This window comes from Phaseolus vulgaris, chromosome 2, assembly GCF_000499845.2.
Source record: "Phaseolus vulgaris cultivar G19833 chromosome 2, P. vulgaris v2.0, whole genome shotgun sequence".
Lineage (NCBI taxonomy): Eukaryota > Viridiplantae > Streptophyta > Magnoliopsida > Fabales > Fabaceae > Phaseolus > Phaseolus vulgaris.
Genome location: NC_023758.2, coordinates 3,396,230 through 3,417,469, shown reverse-complemented (window position 1 = coordinate 3,417,469; position 21,240 = coordinate 3,396,230). Strand labels below are relative to the sequence as shown.

The 21,240-nt window shown below is 32.1% G+C and overlaps 2 protein-coding genes across 3 annotated transcripts; one reads left to right on the top strand and one right to left on the bottom strand.

The window, feature by feature from the left end:
• Nucleotides 1-716: 716 nt before the first annotated feature.
• Nucleotides 717-6,864, top strand: LOC137810261 (uncharacterized). Of its 2 annotated transcripts, none has more exons than XM_068611436.1 (11): nt 717-2,005; nt 2,222-2,461; nt 3,355-3,484; nt 3,588-3,740; nt 3,847-4,091; nt 4,228-4,297; nt 4,456-4,662; nt 5,196-5,431; nt 5,761-5,839; nt 5,916-6,053; nt 6,221-6,864. In XM_068611436.1, exons 1-11 carry the CDS (start codon nt 1,128-1,130, stop codon nt 6,413-6,415), a joined length of 2,571 nt encoding a protein of 856 aa, XP_068467537.1. In that variant the 5' UTR covers nt 717-1,127; the 3' UTR covers nt 6,416-6,864. The 2 variants fall into 2 exon arrangements, 1 of the variants encoding a protein (XP_068467537.1); XR_011080860.1 differs by having other exon boundaries at nt 810-2,005; nt 5,748-5,839.
• Nucleotides 6,865-8,522: 1,658 nt separating this feature from the next.
• Nucleotides 8,523-15,885, bottom strand: LOC137810262 (beta-adaptin-like protein C). Its single transcript, XM_068611437.1, has 15 exons — nt 15,313-15,885; nt 14,038-14,235; nt 13,567-13,680; nt 13,199-13,449; nt 12,885-13,020; nt 12,610-12,789; nt 12,394-12,486; nt 11,864-12,075; nt 11,698-11,761; nt 11,434-11,613; nt 10,565-10,657; nt 9,920-10,320; nt 9,452-9,641; nt 9,171-9,374; nt 8,523-8,932 (listed from the first exon to the last, which is right to left on the bottom strand). Exons 1-15 carry the CDS (start codon nt 15,397-15,399, stop codon nt 8,633-8,635), a joined length of 2,703 nt encoding a protein of 900 aa, XP_068467538.1. The 5' UTR covers nt 15,400-15,885; the 3' UTR covers nt 8,523-8,632.
• Between the last annotated feature and the right edge of the window lie 5,355 nt (nt 15,886-21,240).

Below are 21,240 nucleotides of genomic sequence, written 5' to 3'. Positions count from 1 at the left end.
AAAAATTAGATGATGAGATATCTTTCAAAGTAACATTTAAAAATTATACTACAAATATTCTGTTCATTTTAAAATATTTTTCACACTTTTTTTAATATTAATATTTTTATACTTAAAATATTAATATTTTATTCTAAAGTCCGTTGAGATAACATCATCGATCACCGCAATCGAAATATTATCCACTTTAGAGATTTTGAGTTTTGGTTTTGTCATTAAAAAAGCGTCTTAAGGGGTTGAGGGTGGAAGGAGTATACAAATTATTTTTGACCTCGACTCTTAAACGATGTGAAACTATATTGACTCTTTCGGAATCTTCCAAGGAAAAGTTTATTATTCTCACATACGTCACCAGTATTCCAACCTTAGTCCGAGAGATAGAATCAATCACCATTTGAAGATCTGTGTTTCCTTCACAATTTTATACTTAAAATACATCTCAAAGATTGAAGAAAGAAATAGTATATATTCTTATAAAAAAATGATTAATAAACTCATCAATAAAAGAACTCATAAAAAAACATAGTTATATTTTGTAGTCTTCTTAGTATTAAAAATATACTATCATATAATTAAAAATTCTCAGTTTAACTGTAAACCCGTTTTTAGATATTTATTCATCATCAACTGGTATAAATTACTACACTGTTTCATTAATTATAAATTTCCGTTACATTTTATTTATAAATTCACATGTCGTTACATAAAGATAGGCTACAAAATGAATACAGACACAAAAGTGCTTATTTTTAGGTTAACGGTTCTAAGATCATTATTATTATATATACTATTAATAATGATTTTATGATACAATAACATCCGAACATACCCTGTTGAAAAAATTTGTACTTTTGGTCTTTTCATCTTCATTGTTACGATGGGTGGTTAGCAAAATCTCTTAATACCAGTTTTCATTTGTTCTTTCTTCTGAGTCATTGCCACCAAAACTCTTTGATTAAGGGAATTGGGCACAGTTAATTCACCCTCGCCGGAGCTCCGATGACCCTGCCGGTGTGAGTCTCCATAACCTCTCTGCGGATCATGGAACCGATTCGCTTCTCCATTTTTCAATCGTTTCAATTTTGGAAATGAAACTTTGATTGTGACCCCCAGAGGCGGTTTTTGAAATGGAGAAAAAACTGAACTTTGCATCGGAGGATATCACCAACTTGAAAATTGAAGAGAACCAAAGAGATGATGGATTTGTGTTCACATCCAAACAAAGCAATTCTTCAGGGTCATCGTTCCCTGAGTTTAAGACACCACCGCTAAAAAATAATCTCTTCGGTGATGCTCATGATAAATTCAAATTCAGTGCAAAGAAGGAACAAAGTGGCACCCCTAGGATGAACAAAAGTAGAGCAAAACAGAAGTTTTCCGTCCCTTTCCAGGCACATGACTTTATTTTGAAGGCAAAGATGAATGTGTCACAAAAAAACTATGTGACATCCCATGAGTCATCTGGTTTTGGTGTGGATGGGATTGGCAACAGCACATGCATTCGTCAGTTTTTGAATAAGAATGAAAGTGAAGATGTAGGTGCAGAGAGAGAGACAAAGGTGGATGCTTCAGAGTGTAAAGATTTGGATACTAATTGTGGTGGTGATGATCCAAATGATGAAATTGAAAGTGGAAGCTTGCAGTCTGCAAATGGTGAAGTGGGCATAACAAATAATGGTGGGGTTGGGTTCACGTTTTCTGCTGAAGTGCAATCTCCTAGCCAGAAACGTCATCCCAAAATGATGAATTGGGCAAAAGTTGGCCAAAGTTATCTTGATACTTACAATTCCTCTCCTGTTTCATTATCATCTATGACTGGCTCACCATATTTTGGAACTTCCTCTCCTTTCACACCCGAGCAAGGTCAGAAAGCTAAAGCATCTTCTCCTCATCCCAAAACAAGGGGTTCTGAGGTGAATAAGGTGCAAGGGATAAAGGAGGAACTTGCTACCATTTCTTCTTCAACCATTGCAGCTGAAGAGGCCTGTGAAAAGTGGCGACTCAGGTTAGTTTGCATGTATATTTTTAGTTTGCCTGCTATCACTTGGTTATGATGTTCTTAGTATTGTAATACTTTTACCAAATAGAAACTACATAATGAATTTATTGGAAAGTGAACACTCAGGAAAATGGGACTTGCATGATGCAAGCAAACAGAAAGTTTCAGTAGTTACTTTCATTTTGATAGCATACTCACGATACTGGATATGCTTTGTAACAGAGGAAACCAAGCCTATAAAAATGGGAATCTGTCTGTGGCTGAGGATTGTTACACACAAGGGGTTAACTGTGCTTCTAAAGAAGAAGCATCTCAGAGATGTCGCAGGGCGTTGATGCTATGCTATAGCAACCGTGCTGCCACACGCATGTCTCTTGGTAGGATGAGAGATGGGATAGAAGATTGTATGCTGGCTGCTGAAATTGATCCAAATTTCCTCAGGGTGCGACTTAGAGCTGCAAAGTAAGGTCCCATTTTGATTCTAACCTTTGTGGATAGTGATTTAAGTTGTATGGAATCCGTAGGATAAGGCTTATGGATATAAAATGTTAAAAGCAGTGTTTTCTTGTGTGAATCTTGGGTAGAAAACAGTTGGATTGAAGGTTTAATGGGCTTGGTTGATGGAGGGTAATGGTGATTTACAGGCTATAGGTGATTGGTATCTGTTTGCATGCTGAGTAGAGCCTCAGGATTAATGATTTATGATGTTGTATTCTTTATTATAGGGTAAATTGAAGGAAGCATCAACTAGGGTTTTGACAATGTGAATATTAATGATGTGTGCCAAAGGAAATCATTAGATATATGCTGGCATTATAATGGTCGAGAAACAGAAAAACAACCAGAAAGAGGAAAACATATTCTTCCTGCAACTTGTCTTTTATTGATAAGCTATCAATAAGTACCACTCTAAGCTGTAATTAAGACTTGGGGTAAAGCCCTTCTTATAATAGTAAAATTACGTAGTTGATGTATTCTTAGAAAGAGAAAAACCAAAAAGATACAAAATGGTTATATTTCTAAGTAAGTAACATGCTTAATGATATTCATATCTAGTTCTTATATTCCAACCATTACGTTGTAGATCATATATTTTAGTTTTTATAACCTTATGTTCAAGATGTTCTGGCTGTGATGGAAAGTTTCATAAGATTTCGAGAGGACTTTTGGCTAAATGTTCTATTTAGTCTATAATGCATCTCTGATATTGTGAATATTGTCTTATGCTGGTTTGTTGTAGGATAAAACATGGTGGTGTGTCTAAGCACATTGCATTTGTCAACTAAAATGCTCAATATTTAGTAATTAAAATAGATGATTTACCCCTTAGTTCGTTTCTTTTCCTTATTTTTAAGTTGTTTCCTTGCTTTGGGAGAAGTTGGAGATGCGTCCAAGTATTCCAAGAAGTGCAGACAGTCAGGCACTGATGTTTGTTTAGATAAAAAAATTGTTGAGGAAGCTTCTGATCTCTTGCAAAAGACACAGGTTTGAGAGTTTATAGTTATTTCATAGTGGATAGGTTTGATAATTAGCTTTTCTTGTTCACCTCTCTCTTCTTGAACTGATAACAATCTTTAATGGATGGCAGAAAGTATCGGAATTAATCAATCATTCTGAAGAACTTTTGCAAAGAAGAACAGCTGTAGATGCAGAAAAAGCATTGGAACATATAAATGAGGCATTGGCGATAAGTTCATACTCTGAAAATTTGCTTCAAATGAAAGCAGAGGCTCTTTTTATGGTCTGCATTTCTGTCTTATAATATGCTGGCACTTTACTAAAACTGTCAAAGTCAGTGTTAAGCTGTTTGTGAGCCCGTGTTGGATAACTTTTGCTTTAACTATCAGCTATGTAGATATGAGGAAGTGACCCAGCTGTGTGATGAAACCTTTGGTTCTGCTGAGAAGAATTCATATCCTTTGGATGCTGATTGCATAGTGACAGATCTGGACAGTGCACAGCTTTCAAAAGGCTTCTATTTCAGGCTTTGGAGGTGCTCAATGATGCTTAAATCCTACTTTCACCTAGGAAAGCTTGAAGAGGGTCTTTCTTTGCTGGAGGAACAAGAGGACAAGGTATCTGCCATGAACAAGTAAGTATTATTAACAACTGATCCATTCACCCTCCTACGGCCTATCCTCAAAAAGTAAAGCAATGAAAAGATGGACATATTTTGATGGTGATACCTATTTTTAATATGGACATCAGCTTTGATAATGTCCCTGCAGGAGTGGAAGCAAGGTTTTGGAGTCCCTAATGCCACTAGCTGTAACTGTACGTGAGCTCTTGCATCATAAGGTTGGTTAATATGGAACAAGTTCACTTCTTAATAATAAGCTATAGTGCTAAATTGTTTTCTTCAAAGCATTTGTCTTCTGTAGTTGATTTGTTTTTTGCTTTTACTGTAGCATGAATTTTTTTTATAATATGTCTAATGAAAATGTATTCAACTGTAGACTGCTGGGAATGAAGCATTTCAGGCAGGAAAGCATGAGGAAGCTGTTGAACATTATACAGCTGCTCTATCAAGTACTGTGGAGTCTCGTCCATTTACAGCTGTCTGCTTTGGTAACCGTGCAGCTGCATATAAAGCTCTAGGTCAAATTACTGATGCCATAGCAGATTGCAATCTGGCTATAGCTCTAGATGGAAGATACTCCAAGGTTTTCTTTCTTCTGTTGGGAATTGATATAAATTGAAATTGTAAATGTATTATTCATGACTGTATTGAACAAAAGTGTACAGCTATTTATAACTGTCAAACTAGAATGAAAAGAGAAACATTCTAATAACACAAAATAACTAGCTTAGGATTTTAATTGTTTTAAGAGTTAGTTTAGCTTATTCCAACATCTTCAAGTGAAACTAATTTTGTTTAGATCAGAAAAATGATATCACAAGGAGAGATAAATTGACACATAGGATAAAACTACCAAGGGTTACCTTGGAACAAAAATGAAAAGGCCCTCACAAACTTGTCATTGTTAATGATATTGCTTTCTCATCAGTTATATAAGAGCTTTTAAAAAATTAGAGCTTCCTCAATCTTCCTTGTATACTGTAATATTTCTTTTTTAGCATTTTTCAAATATTCTCTTTTACATGAAACTAAATGACTTGTTTGGATTAGTACTTCATCTTCACATTTGTTAAAATGATTTATGAGGATAATGTATATGTATATACACTCTTCCAGGCACTTTCCAGACGTGCAACTTTATATGAGATGATCAGAGATTATGACCAAGCAGCAAGAGATATAAGGAGAGTTGTCTCTCTTCTCATTCAAGGAAATGGGGATAATAGCAATCAGCATGGCATTTCTGATAGATCAGTCAACTATGCCAATGATTTGAAACATAACCAAATTTGGCTTTCTGAAATAGAGGAGGAAGCCAAAAAGGGGATACATCTTGATGTGTACCTCATTTTGTAAGTTCTTCTACTAATAATAAGTATTTATTTACCATTACTTAGTATCTCAATAATCAGTATAACCCATTCTCTTTTGTTGATTCAATCATCTGTTTGTGATAATAGAATGTAGGGAAATCTTTCTTCATTATTGACAGAACTTCAGAGCATCAGATTTTCATAAACTCACTCTCTAGGTTGATAAATTAAACAAGTTTTGTGTTAGGATTTGTCATCACTCTTTGTGCAAGAAATAGCATGCTGTAACTAGAGAGCCTTGTCTCTTGCAAATTTATCTCGATATTATCATCATTTAAGGCATCTGCTGATTCAGATTGTGATGGCAGAGGAGTTGAACATTCCGTTTCATCATCTGAACTCAAGAAGGCCTATCACAAAGCTGCACTTAGACATCACCCAGACAAGGTTGTTTGATTAGTCTCTTCTCTTTGTTAATTCCTCATACATAAGAAATCATTTTAACTATTTTAATACCATGTAGGCTGTCCAATCTTTGGCAAGAAGTGACAATGGAGATGATCAGATATTGAAGGATATTGTTGAAGAAGTATGCAAAGATGCCGATAGGCTTTTCAAAATAATTGGAGAGGCATATGCAGTCCTGTCAGATCCTGCCAAGGTATTTTCTGCATTTTCATCTGAGTGGCTAGCTACTCTCTAACTCTAACCAACTACGAGAATAATAACAGAATCAATAACATAATAACAGAATAATATAATCTATGAGCTAAGTCCGTTACATTCAACAGAGAGTATTTATTTCTTCATTATTCCCTTTTTTTGCAGCGATCACAGTTTGATTCTGAAGAAGAAATAAGAAATTCTCAAAAGAAACACCAAGGAAATAGCACTAGAAATAATGCCATGGATCAAACTGACAATAGGAGACAATGGAAAGGGGTTTGGAGATCATTTGGTAACTCATCTTCCAAAGATTCTGAAGCTAGTCTGTCAAGTAGGCAAAAGGAAAACCAAAGTTGAATTTTAGTCCATGACTACAATCTTGACTGCAGTTTGACTCATTGAATGAGGTCAAGCTTGGTGGTGTATTCATCTTTTATGCATTTTATACCAACATGAAGGGAGATTTGAGATTGAGACCATTGGAATTGCAGTTGGAGAAGCTTGGTTCTTGGGATTTCTTTGGGATGTTGGAAGAGTTTTTCTTTTGACATGCAGAAGATATCATGGTTGCATTCTATTTTTATTTTGTTTTTTTTTTCTATTTTTAACTACTGAAAATATGCTTGGATGACAACAAGCAAATGAAAAGGAAGTCTGAAAATTGTTTGATTTTTTTAGGTGTGTAAAGATCTATTATTATCAGAAAGTTTATATACACACAAACAACCAAACATACTACATTAAATTGTGTAATTCCACATGAATTTTTCAAATGACCTGAAAACATGTGTTGCTCCTTGGATCTATGCAAATATTGTACATTTACATTTTCTCCTTAACTACACAATTAAGTTAACTTCAAACCTCTGTTTCACTTGCAAATGAATTGATGTTTAGAATCTCAAGATTAGAGAACCAATATATAAGGACTTTTATTCTCTACAACATATATTTGAATATTATTGTTATTATTATTTTATATTAATATTCTTTTTACTATTAAGTTGTCATATATTTAAAAGATTTAATATCTTCTTCCAAATATTTATAAAATAATTTATAAATTTGTGTGTGAAGAGACACTACACAAGAAGTAGGTGTTGTCCTATTTATGAAAAAATAGAGATTTGTTATATTTGTGGAGATTTAGAAATGTGAACATGTGTGAGGAAACCTCAAAAGAAGAAGTGTATGGGTATGAAGAAACCACAAAAAGCAGTATTATTTAGAGAGGTTTTTAAGAAAGCTTGTTATCCTATTATAGAAGTTTAAGATGAGTGTCTTTTTTATAGAATAGAACACAAAAAGTATGTGTCGTCTTATATATAGATTTAGAAAGGTTTATAGTGTTACTAAGTATTTTTGTCCTATTGTAGATATTTTTTTTCAACTTAGGTCAATGATTAGGGGTGTATTTGTTTTAAAATGCGCATTTTTAATGAAATTGTACTTTCCCTGAACAAAATATCTTAAATAAAATTCAAAATTCTTAATATATAATTTTTATTTTTTTCTTTAATTATTCAATAAATATTTTTTTTTAAATTGGATACTTAATAGAGTAAACATTTCTATTTAAGTTCTTAAGTTAAATGTTTTTTTAGTATTTAATTTTATTCAAGTTCGTGAGTATTTATAGATTTTTATTTTATCTTTCAATGTTTTTATCATAATAATCTATATGTTTTGAATCATATAATGACATATAAATACAAAATAATTAAACTTATATAACATACTTAAAACAAAAAATATTTAATTTATCAGACACTTAATTTTAAAAAATATTAGGTATTCAGAAAAAAGTTAATCATATAACCTAAAACTTATTTAGTACAATTGATAGTGAATGGAGATTTAAATGGAAAATCAAAATCAACTTAAATGAACATGGTTTTGCCACTTTAAAAGGCCAAGCAGAATTATTGTACAGAGGAAACAATGTCACCTAATTGCAATTTAAGTTTAAGTGGACTCCCATTATTTCATAACAAGTGGAACTCTAACTATACAAGTTGGAGAGGAAATCTTCAGTAATTTGGCATCTACAACACTTAACCTAATGCAATTAACCCCCCACCACCATCATAGCTTTAGCAAGTTCTTGGAATTTTCTTTTGTTCAGCCATGTTCTTGCTTGGCCATGTCACTCAATTTATCTGGGTAATCACAACATCTCTAATGCAATTAATTTAATGAATTGCTTAGCAAAATTTTCATCCAAACAAATAATGCTAATAATTCCTTCAATAAACAATATTGATAAACAAAAGTGGGCCAATAGAAAAATTTCCAGCATTAGAGAGTGTGACGGCATTGGTTTGATTTTTCACATCCACCACTCCCCCTCCCCTGTTTACTGCTCGTATCTCCAATGAAAATCTAAAAATGGAAATCCCTAGAAAAAGCTAAAAGCATCACAAGAATAGCAGTAGTGAAATACAGCCAGGGACTACAAAAAGAGTCAGTGAAATTTTTCTTTCCATATAAGATATAACACACCTGTATATCAAATATGCTAACAAAAAACAATATATAAACAAAATTAGAAGAAAAGGCAAAATTTAAAACCCTTTAACCCATGAGAAGAGTCTCAAGGGCTTCGAAGAAAAGTGCTGACATTTCAGGGCTTGGAGACTTGATTGCACATTTGACGCCAGGGTTTCCAATCACTGTGGTAAGTTCAATCAAGAATGGTATCCCTCTAGGGAGTTTCGCTGAGAAGTAAAACACGTCCTGGTTACCATTCTTGCGCTTTGCAATAAAGAACATGTTTGATGCAGGCAGTCGTTCCAGAGTTGCTTCTGCACTGCCAATTACAATGGCTGGGAAGTCCTTGGAAACCTCGTTTGAATCAGGAAGGGACCTCCATGTCTGCAGCGCAGTAAACAATCAGATCCTCCATTTCTATGGATTAATAACAAAACTGACAATTATTTAAGATTTCACAAATGCACACGGCCTTCTGTGTAACACAGATGACTAAACTGATCAAGTCCATGAAACTATGCAAAAAAAATTGAAAATTGTATGCATCACAAGTCATAGAGTTGTGAATTGCAAATCTATTGCAGTTATGTCAAAGGATCAAACAAATGGGAGAAAGATATACCTCTAGAAAACTGGAACGTTCCATTCTACCATCCTCCGTAAAGAATACATGCAACAAGAATTTATCATTGAAATACCACACAGGTTGTTGATTATTTTTTACAGCAACCTGTAAAAGTGAGCTAGGAGGACCTTGTGACATATTCTGTAATGTAACCATAGGGAGGTGTGTCCTAGCTGACATTCCAGGTTGCAGCTGTGGAACCTGAACAAAAGGATAATCTATTAAAACATAGGTTGACAGAGATATTGAAATAAAAGCCATATATACAAATAACAAACCTGCAGGGGTTCAGCAGCTGCAACACCAAATGTGTTCTTGTTAAACTGAATCATGAAGCCATCAAGAGTAACCTGAGTGTTGTTCTCAAACAACAAACTATAAAATATTTGACCATCTTGTCTAGTCAGTTGTGCACTAATTTGTAACCCCTGACCAGTTGAAGCAGGTAGTAAAATAGGCAGTGGAGGCCTGCAACCAAAGCATGGGATCTAATTAGGTAAGGTTCCACACGCAGAGTTAATTAAGGTGTCATAAACTTCTCAGGATCTTGATAACTAGGTTGAACTCATGTCGCAAAAATTTTAATGTTTAATATATCAGAGAAACGTAGTTTATCATTAATCACAATTGTTATACGAAAAGTGACATTCTGTTAATCATACAACAAATTATATGCAATGTGTAAAATACACAACTGATCAGACTAGATTGTAAAGAAATATGCTAATGATTCCAGATGCACTCACCCAGAAGGAGTAGCTGGCTGATCAACAGGAACAATAGAATTATCCATGCCCATCAAATCACCAAGTAAATCTGGCACAGGTGCAACAGATGGAGGTGTGGCTAGTGCACCAGTTGCAGATGCAGGTGCTGATTGCCTGGCAGTAGATGGTGATGATGCAGGACCATTAGCAGGATTTGCAGGTGACTCAGAAAACCCTGTTTCACTTCCCTCGACATAGTCTTCGTCTTCTGTTCTCTGAGCTGAAGATAGTACACGAGTTACAAAGACATCTGGAGGCTTGTGGTAAACAGAGGATAGTGTAGCAATGTTGGCAAGAAGGTCATCAAGTAGAGAAGATTCAAGTTGGTTTGAATCATCAGTTATCACGGGCTTCTCGGCTAACACAACATCCTTAGCAGCCTGAAGAAAACAGATTAGATTCATCAAATGTAAAGCTCCCTTAAGAAAAGGTGTAAAAAAATCTATTATTTCAATTTGGTTAGAGAGATAGCACAGAATGATAGCTCAAACTTAGCAGTCCGCCATAAATAGTTAATGATTTAGGTGACTAAACAACCTTCATCTGAATATGCAGCTCAACTATTGACTTTATTATACATCATTGCAAACAAACAAACTCAGATTCAAGTGAAAGAAATAAAACCTCAGGATCAGTTGAAAGGAGACGCCAATATATGTATGCACGATCTCGCAAATCAGGATTATCTGTCTCCACAGTGGCATTGTTCAAAACAACCTGTAGAGATACATAATTAAGTGAAACTTAGCATGCAAGTCTAAAGATCATACTTGATTAAAATCTTTTGTGCTGGAAAAGATGAAACAATACAAAAGGGAGGATTTTTAGTCTTGACAGGACAGCTAAAGACAGATTGACAGATTTATCTTCTAAAATCAATAAGTTTTGAAATTTTCCACACATAATCTCAAATCTGCATTCTTTAATAACACAACGAACTCTCTTTTCAAATATTTTTTAATAGAGAATAGACTGGATCTAAACCCAAAAAGCAAGGGGGGGTTACTCCAAGTCCATTTTAAGGGGTCGTTTGCCCGTCCATGTCATATTAGAATAAAGAATGAAATGACCATATCTCAAACCCAAAAGCTAATTAAAAAGGCTAGCGCAAGTAATTATAAGGGATTAATTTGCCAAAACACTAAGCTAATGTGGGATCTTAACAAGGGATTAAATAAATAATGTAGAAATTAAGGACAAGTTATCCATCTGTAAACATTTACAAAATAGAAATATGACACAGATACGTGCTATGAACTTTATATTAGAAAATTAAAAAGTTGCTAAAGCCAAGGAATATACACAATTATTTATTATATCTGACAATTGATATTAAAATTATAAATTGCATATGTATGTCACTCAATACAAGAGGGAAGAAGAATATATTTGCATACTTAGCACAAGATGTCCAGCATGAAATATCAAAACATTTTGTACAGTGGCACGTTAATCATATCTATATGAATAAAACAAGCATCTTGAGGTACGACCTGAATCATCTGTTGTGGACCCTCCGTAGGCTTCTTAAGGAAAAGTTTGACAGTAGCAGTCAACAACTGTAGTTGGACTTGTGCAGGTTCTTCCGGGAAACTTTCCAAGAAACTTTCAAGAAGTTCATCAGCATTGTCAATTCTTTCGGCATATTCACCAATTATCCAGATCATTGAAGCCTATCGACTCAGGAAAAGGTTTGAATGTATAAGCACCTATGCAAGAGCATAATGACAGTTACAAAGGAACTCAGAAAAATGTACCTTTGCTTCTGGCTCATCCAAGGTGTCTAAGCTCTCGCAAAGTGTTGCAATTATGGACTCATAACTGCAAAGCAGTACAAAGGTTCAATCAAAGTTTTAAAGTGAGATAGTAATCTCTGAATATGTTATCTTCTCCCCAAAAAATAAATGCAAATGATAACATTACGTGTTTGGATATCTTCTAAATATATCTTTGATAACAATGATTGCCTCTTGAACCACGTAATTTACTTTTATCTTGATCAACTCGAGCAAAACACTAATGCATCGTTCAGCAGCTCTCTCCAATTTGATGGCACAACAACCAATTGCTCGAACAGCCTTTCTTACAAAATCCACATCAACTTCAGTAGCATACTCCTTAAATTCTAATAAAACCTGCAAACAGTATGATATAAAAATTAAAAAAAAAAAAAAAGAGTGAATCTCATACATGTGAAAGGTCACAGAACAAATTGCTTTTTCAATAAATGAAGATATTATGTTCACAGGAATAAACTACCAGAATAAGGAAACATCTAAAGTATAAAGTATAAAATTGTTTGATGGCTCATATTGTGAGTTTCATCCATGTGAAAGGGTAACTGGTTACAAAAACACAAAGTTCTCACTACAACAACAGAAATTAACTCCAACTATGAAATAAATTTGGGATGGGGGAGGAAAATAGGAACTGACAATATGTGCAAACAATACCTGGTCTATATTTCGGTCTGAAGCAAGTTTGATCATAATTTCTAACTTTTCCATTTTTACATAGATGGGATCATTGTACTTGCAGAAGAACACCTGCAGATAGAATATACACTCCATAAGCATCCCATCTTCCCAAATGTGACAGAAAAGTTCTTCACTAATGCCCATGGGTCTTGTGGCACTAACAAGTTCACCATATAATATTCAAATCATTACCTTAATTTCATGAGCAAGAATTGTCGGTCTTCTTTGTACTATAAGATTGATATTCCGCAGTGCTACATATTGTATCTCAGGTTCTGCAGATAGTAAGGTCACAAGTGGAGGGGCCATCTTTTTGCACAGATTCCGAACCACATCAGTACTGGTGATAAGCTCCATTTGCAGAAGGATCATCTAATGGTCAATATTAGTAGTTAGTAAACCAAGACAACAATATCTCCAAAGTATCAACAAATTCATGAGGTAACAGTATAAAAGGAAAAAATCACCTTAACTGCTGATAGAACAACTGCACAATTGGCATGCTGTAAGCGAGGAGTAACTCTTTCTACTATGTTCTCGGCCTCACGAGCATCAGCTGCCTTGTATCTAGAAAGAGCATCCAATATGAAAACCTGACCCCATCTAGCACGTTAAGCAAAAGTAATGTTATGTTAACCAATATGTAACCATAGATGAACAACAAAAGGCCAAAATGACAAAAATTAATAACCACACGAACAAATCATAAAGGGAGTTTTGTTAAAACTGGATTCAGTATAGTTTCCAGTTTTATTTGTTAGAAAATATATAACAAACTTACTCTGTACATTCATTTAAAGCAGTGAGGAGCTTTGACAGAGTGTGACTAGAGATCTCAAAAATAGGTCTACTATTGTTTTCCTGAATTTCAGCAAGTGCTGCCACAGCATTGGCAACAACCATTGGATTATTATCAGATATCAAATCCTTCAGGGATTCCAAAAAACCCCGGTCTTCAACTAACTCTGCATTTATGTCATAAAGTTTGGCAACACAAATAGCTGCTGTCTTACGAACATATGGATCATCATCCTGTCAAAATATATCAGACAAAATATGAGTAACAAAAAGGACCAAAAAAATAACTTCGGCATTGTTGTGAACTACAGGAATTGTAACATCTAAGTTGTAACAGTGCCGTGTACCTACCTTCAGGCATCTTTGAAGGGGATCACATAGATATTCAGTAATTTTATCAACACGAATGCAGCCCATTGTACGTACAGCTAAGGCACGAATCAAAGGATTTGGATCTTGTGAATCCTGACAGTATTTTATAAATGAAAAAGGATAAAAATGCATCATTACAACTTCAGAATAACTTCCATCAGGGAAAGTAAGGGAAGAATTCGATTTAAGAGTACAAAATATTACAATATAATAGTAAGCTATACTTTCAGATACACATCTCCTGGGTAAACCAACATCCTCAACACTGGTGTTTGTGGATTTGGAAAGAACTTCATAAAGTGATAATAAAAAATAGGTATAACAAGATGGTGGAGAGAGAACGAACATATAGTAAAAAAAAAAATGCCAACAAATAAACAATGGTGAAGGATAAGAAAATAAGTAATAAACAACAAAGCATGAGGAAATAGCATTTATTCCAGTTTTTACCTTTACAAATGTATTCACAGCAAGTATTGCTAGGTCAGGCTGGCTCTTTGCATAATTTATCAGATATAAGTACACTAACTTTTTGAGCTCCAGATTTTCTGTTTGCATGCAATTCACTACATCTGTGAACAATGATGAGACATCCTTCCCAACAGTCATTGCTGCAATAACTTTTTTGACAGCATCTTTTCTTTTGTCCTGCAAAACATGGAAGAAAAACAAAAGCTTCACAATCCACATACTTTATTGCATCTATTATATCTGGTACATCAATAAAAGAGGTGCCAGCAAAGAGGTAAGACAAAGAAGTCCAAGAAAACATGCCTGAGAATTTAAAATGGTGATGAGTGATCACCACCATACGATCAGTGCTTAAATTGAAGAAAATAAAAAGTTACAGAAGAGACACTAATGTAACACTATACCTAAATTGCCTCATAGGTGGTCAAATATTGAGCTGCATAAACCAAAGAGAGTGCAGCAAATATATAACAATGATGCATTAAACAAGTGCATATTAAGTGCGTGTCTAGTAGTAGTCACTCATCAGGGACATAATTTTTCAAGTCAACAGTGAAGCCATTCGGTATAACTTCCACATCTAATTCAGCATGAAATAGTAAACATGAATGTGTTGCAAAGACTGTTCCAAACACACTAAACGAGATAGGATTTAGGAATTAATGCTTTAGATAAAAGGTTGAGGTAGCACCACACAAACAATTGCTACAACTTAGCCTTAGGTGATTTGTGCATGTGAGAAGTAGCCATGCAGAAGTCCTACTGAGAATAGCATATCAAATAAAGAATGGTCCTATTGCTAGAGGCAAAAGCAAAACCATGATGAAGGATTAAATGGTCAACTATTTTTCGATAAACACGATTCATGATAGAACTTTACGACATCCTTTAACCCATGTAGCCAACAGCCTAATCCCTAACGCTTCGTTATTGTTGATGGCATTACATACGTTAACTACCAAATTCCCAAAAAGATGAAAAATAGTCTAATTTTTTTCAGATTTCTTCTCTACTTTAAAAATCCCTATATGTATACCAGAGTCCTAAACTTCAACTGCCAATGAATTGATGCTTCGTTACCATAGATCAGCGAGTGAACATTCAAACGAGAAGTCAAAAGAGTGATTAGCCTATCAATATTTGTATAAATTCATGTAGACGCATGAAATTGCGTGGCGAAGATGGAAATCAGATCCAAAAACGACAACGAAATAGAAGTGGAAACGGAAAGAGCAACGATGAAAATGAAGAAACCTTGTACTGAGAATTGAGCTCTTCTTTAAGCTCAGGGATTTCACCCTTCTTGGTGGTGGAGAAGTACTTCGAATCGTTCCTACTCATCTTCCCTTCTTTATTCTGTAACCAACACTATTCTTCTTCCGCTTCCAATTTCCGATTTCCGGTTTCCGATTTCCGATTCCGAACCAGCAAAACGACACCGCTACGCTTGCCTTGACCGGGGAGGGAGAACACACAGAACGGCGTCGTAGCAACTCTTTTCCCTTTAACGACAAGTAACATACTCCTTCGAATAATCGTAAACTAACAACTGTTTTTTCTACATTACGATTATTCTTAATTTTAATTAATCAAAAAATAAAATTTAAGGAAATGTATTTTTCAAGGTATAACACAATAATTTAAAGCTTAAACTGATAAGATAAGATTAAGTTTTAATTTTTTTAATGTGAGCGAATATTTAAAATACTTTCTTATTATAAATTATAATTTTTCTTATAGACTTTTATGCATCCACCAAAGTCAAAAGAGAGCAAAACTATGTTACAACTTCTTTGTTTTGCTATTTTTCAAACTAAAACTGGTGTGAGGAATTGTGATGAGTGTGTGGTGTAAAAGGAAAAAAAAAGGAGATGAGAGGGAGTGGAAGAATAAGTAGAATAGAAATTTCAATTAGAGAAATGGGAATGGAAAAAAGAAATAGGGATGTGCCAAAAGTAAAGCCCTCAATAGGCTTGTCTATGTTCTTGCTCATGTTCAATATTAAGATAAAGGTGTCTTGATGGATCAAATCAATCATAATTTTTTAAAGGTTTTTAATGGCAAATTTTTCATATCTTTGTATCTTTAACTGCATACTTATATATTAATTCTAAAAAATCAATTTTAATTTTTTTCTAAAAATTTAAATAATTTTAAATGAAGCATAACTTCACTTTTTAAAATAATTTCAGTTGCAATTCCAAACTTCCATTTTTCTCCAATCGTCATGTTTCATAGAGCAAATTCGTCATTTGATATGTGTGAGAGAGTTTGTGAGAATATTAATTTTGTATTCCATTTTTGTAACTCGTTGGTTTTTTTTTTGTTTTATGGTTTTCGAATGGTACAATTTGAAATACAATTTTAATTAAAGGGAAGGGGGGAAATAAACAAACAAAAACACAGTTACCATAAAAAACACCACTTATCTTATCTCAATTGTCAACGTTCACCACCAGTCACCACAAGTAACCACCACCACTTGAAAATTAAGAAGACATCACACTCTCCACCATACTCAGAATGGTATTCTTGGAATTAAAAAATATATACAGAGGTGCAGGGGGAATGTATGAAGATGCATTAAGAATTTGCCATTTTAATTCCTTTAGTCCATGATTATCACATTTACTCTACGAATACAAAATATTCTTAAGTTATAATTTAATCTTCAATCTTAATCATTTTCACATCTATTTTATGTTTTTTTTCTTTTTCATTTTGTCTCTCCCTCGTTACATGCCTTATTGTTCAACTTTTTGTTGTTACATTCCATTGTCGTTTTTGCACACAATTTTATTATGGAACGTTATTGAGTGACAATCCTCTTCTCCAACAACTTCTTCCTCTTTTCATCAAATAATGGTTGTAAGTAGTCAGTTTTTTTTTACCTTTCAAATTGGCTAATCTAAAAACTCTTTAATAATTAAATTCGTAATGTTTTCGGATTACATAATCCAAAAAGGGGGTGTGGATGTTTATGGAATGTTTTGGATTGTTAATTCCAAAACATCTTTCCATGTTGCCCAATTGGAACATATTTCACATTCCAAATTTTTTGTTCTAAAAAACAAATAATGTGCTATGGATTGACTAATCCCAAGTACATATTTCACATTTTGAATTATGTATTCTTAAAAACAAACAATGTGTTCTAGAATGTCAATACATATTTAACATTTTTTATTGCACATTTTGGAAAGTATACACTATATACTAAAACACCTAACCCAAAAAGCATATAATATCTCTATGGATTAAGTGTTATGAAATATTGTAATATATATATATATATATATATATATATATAAATAAAGTGACCTCATTGTCTTGTAATGTTATACTTGAAAGTCAAAATTCATATTATGTATCATCCAATTCGAAATATTTGTTTTTTTAAATATATTTCATAATATGTTTTTGAAAAAATCATTTTTGGATCAAGTGATCCAAAACATTGCACGACAACTACTAAAAAAAATCCATTGATATTATTCACTCATACCTTTTGTACGTATTCGAAGCTAATTAACTTTAAGTCACCACCAAAATTCGTGCGACACACCTAAAAATAAGAAAACCAATACAAGGAAGAGACACAAATAAGTTAAACTGAGTTGTTTTAAAAAATACGAGAATATAGTACTAATTATGGAAGCACAAAAATTAAAAAGTTGTTTTTAAATTAGATTTTTACTTATCAACATACTATTTCATTCATTTACTAACACTCTTGTACAATTTTTTTCTACATATATACAGGTTTGAGAAATAGTTTAAACGGTTAATAGATTGATAACATTTTAAATTATATAATATAAAAATGTATTATGAACATGCATTATGAATTACATAATAAAAATATATATTCGAGATTGTATAATAAATAATTCAAAAATATATTTCATATTTCACCATCTAAATATATTTTACATTTGTATAAAATGTGTTTCAGAATATAAAAATATATTTTGAATCATATAATTTAAAAATACATTTATTTAAATTATACAATATAAAAAAAGGTATTTCAAATTCAGTGTAAAATATGTTTTTCAATTAAAAAAACATCATAGATCATTTAAACTTTTACAACATACCATAGAGAAGGATGAATATACTTTGGTGTGAGGAAGAAATAGTGTATGCATCTTCCACCAAACTTCATGTTATGACCCAAACTCAAAGTTTATAGTTTTGAATCTCAAAGGTAGTTTATTCATTACAAAAGGAAACACTAAAGACCTAAACACATCACTAAAAAATCAACTTGAATTAATAATTAAAAATAACAACACAAACTGACCATAATCAATAAAATGAGTTTATATTTCTTACGCAAAACAGATCAAACACAAAATAGATCCGTTGGCACCGTCACCTCAGTAGTCTAACCAATAAGGAAGCAATTTATTGTTAGAAAACATGGTAAACCTTGTTTCCATTTGTTGAATGTTATGGGTTTGATTAGTATTAATTAAGCCTATGGTTGTTGTATTAATGAGTATATAATATATACATTTATTGGGAATGTGATGTGGAGGTTGATAGTATTATAGTAGTAAGTGTGTGAAGTGTGATTGTAGAAGAAAAAGGTTGATGTTTGTTGTCATTGTCACATGGGACACAGGTCACCCAAGCTCTAATAAGTTTTTGTTTTTTAGGTGTAGGCCACACTCATTTTTAGCACGTGTTATATTAATTAAAAAGTTATTAAGATTCCAAAAATATATTTTTATTTTTTATTTTTATTTATTCACTCGATGAAGTCAACTGGTTTCAATTTGGTTGCTCCATAAACACAGTTCATAAATGTACGGTCACGATCATTCCTTCTACCAACTTCCCTCTTCAATTACTGCACCCATTCTCACAACTAAAAATCTCCTCACTCCCTCTCAAGTAACTTCAAATATTTTTTATATAAAAAAAAACTCTTTAAATGATAAATTTACTATTTAATTAACTATTTACCTACTTGTTGTATTAAAAAAATAGTTTTTTAATTATTATGAAATAAAATAATACACAATTTTCTGGTAGAACCAATAATAGTTCACATATATTCACATAGTTTAGGAATCCAAGTTAGATATAGTTTAAATATATATTTTTTCTTTAATTTATTAAAAAAAAATTATTGAAAAATCGTGATGAAACTCAAAAATTAAAAAAAAATATATATCAAATGAGATGATTGATTTTAAATATTATCTCTCAGAATTAAAATCAATATAGTTCCCATAGTTTAAAAGTCGAGTTCAAAAACAGTTTAAATATATATTATTTTTTTAATTTATTAAATATTTTTTAAGAAAAAACCGTGATATTAAAAATTATAAAGTAAATAATATCTTAAACAAAATGATTAATTCTAAATACTATATCTCTATAACTTAAAGTTAAAATAAATATTTTATTTATTTATTTATTTGATGAAGAATGTGAATAAATAGAGGTTGGTTGGTTTGGCCTGGTGCGTCTGTGAGCACACACAGCTGGACTTAGCGGATTCCAGCTGCTACTGTACGGATTGAATACGCAGCTACCGTCGCCGTTTCTGTCTCTTCTTTATTTTTATTTTTCATTTTTTTTATATTTAAAAAAAAAGCTGCATCTAAATATTATGTATTATGTAATTAATTATAAATAAAATAGTTATAAATATTTTTTTGAGAGGTTGGTTAGTTACTATGCAGTGTGCAAAGTTTAATTTAAAAAATTATCGAGAAAAATACACAGTGATTAATATTTTGGTTAAAAAAGTTTTAAAAATGAGTTGGGTGAAAGGGAAAAACTGGTGCAGTGCCAAGTGATGGGTGGGTCCCACGAGGAAATTTAAAAAATTACAGTCTTGCCCTTTTGAACGTTCAACCACGATCATTTTATAACAATGTGCTGGTCGTGTGTGAGATTACCAAAATACCCATTATTTTTTAACTTTTGGTCTTTAATTTGATTGACACGTGTCGCTCTAATTCACCATCTTAGATAAGTACTGTGTTTTTTTAATGTAAAAAAAAATATTATTCTCATTTTTTGTCAGAAAAAAATGTAGTTTAATTTCTTTGAAAAAAATAGGTATTATATAGTTTATTCTTATAATTAAATAATCTAAATTTTAATTTGATTACATCTAGACTAGAGGTAATGAAATTTAAGTGCAACAGATTAAATAAATAATTTTGCTATTACTTAATTTGCAATGGATTTGAAAAAACTTTAAAAAAATATAATCAGTAATTAATATAAAAAATAGAAAATTCTGAAAAATACACCATAATATAATTATCTCTAATTTTCAACCGCTAATATTTTCTTTTCATATTTAAATAGGCATTAAAAAAATTATTTGAACAATAAATTCTGAATTATGAAAGGGGTTTAGAATTGGAAAAAATCCATCACCTTCAAGAAAAAAAATGTAATGTGTGTGATGAAAAAAAGTGACAAGTGATAGAAAAAAAAATGGAGTAACACAATTTTCAAGCTTAATGGAATAGTGAGATAAATGTGTAATGGTACAGAATCACATAAAATTCATAAAAAATATATATTAAAGAAAAATGCACCAAAATAGGATATTTAATTGGATTTTAGAACCAAACTAATTGAATAATTATAATAAAACTAAAATATTATCATTATCCGATACCATTTTTTATTATATGGTATTTTTTTTATAAAATGAGATTGTTTTTTAACTTAAAAATTCTATGGCATTTATATGCTATATATATTGTCCGAAACTTACATGGTAGTTTACTAATAATTATTCTTTTTTGTCCTGGAGTTAAAAAAAATGGATTAATTTTTTTAAAGTAATAAGAATTGGATTATAGAAAGTGTACATAAATAATATGGAAAGATTGAAAAAAATGCTTTTAAGGTGGGTAGTTAGTAAAAAAATGTCCAAAAGAAAAGCTATAATTCATTTCACTCTTAAAACAAGTAAAATGTATTTTCAAATCTCAATAAAATAAAAGAAAATAATTATAACATTTATATTTTTTACAGTAGTATTCAAACTCAGATCATAAATTTAAGAAATTAGTTTTATAATATCTTTTGTGTCTTAATATGAAATTAAATCTCATTTAAACTTAAATAGAATTATATATTTAAAGTAACTAAATGGGTAAAAATAAACACTAAAAGGTATAAAATTATTGTGTATTATTT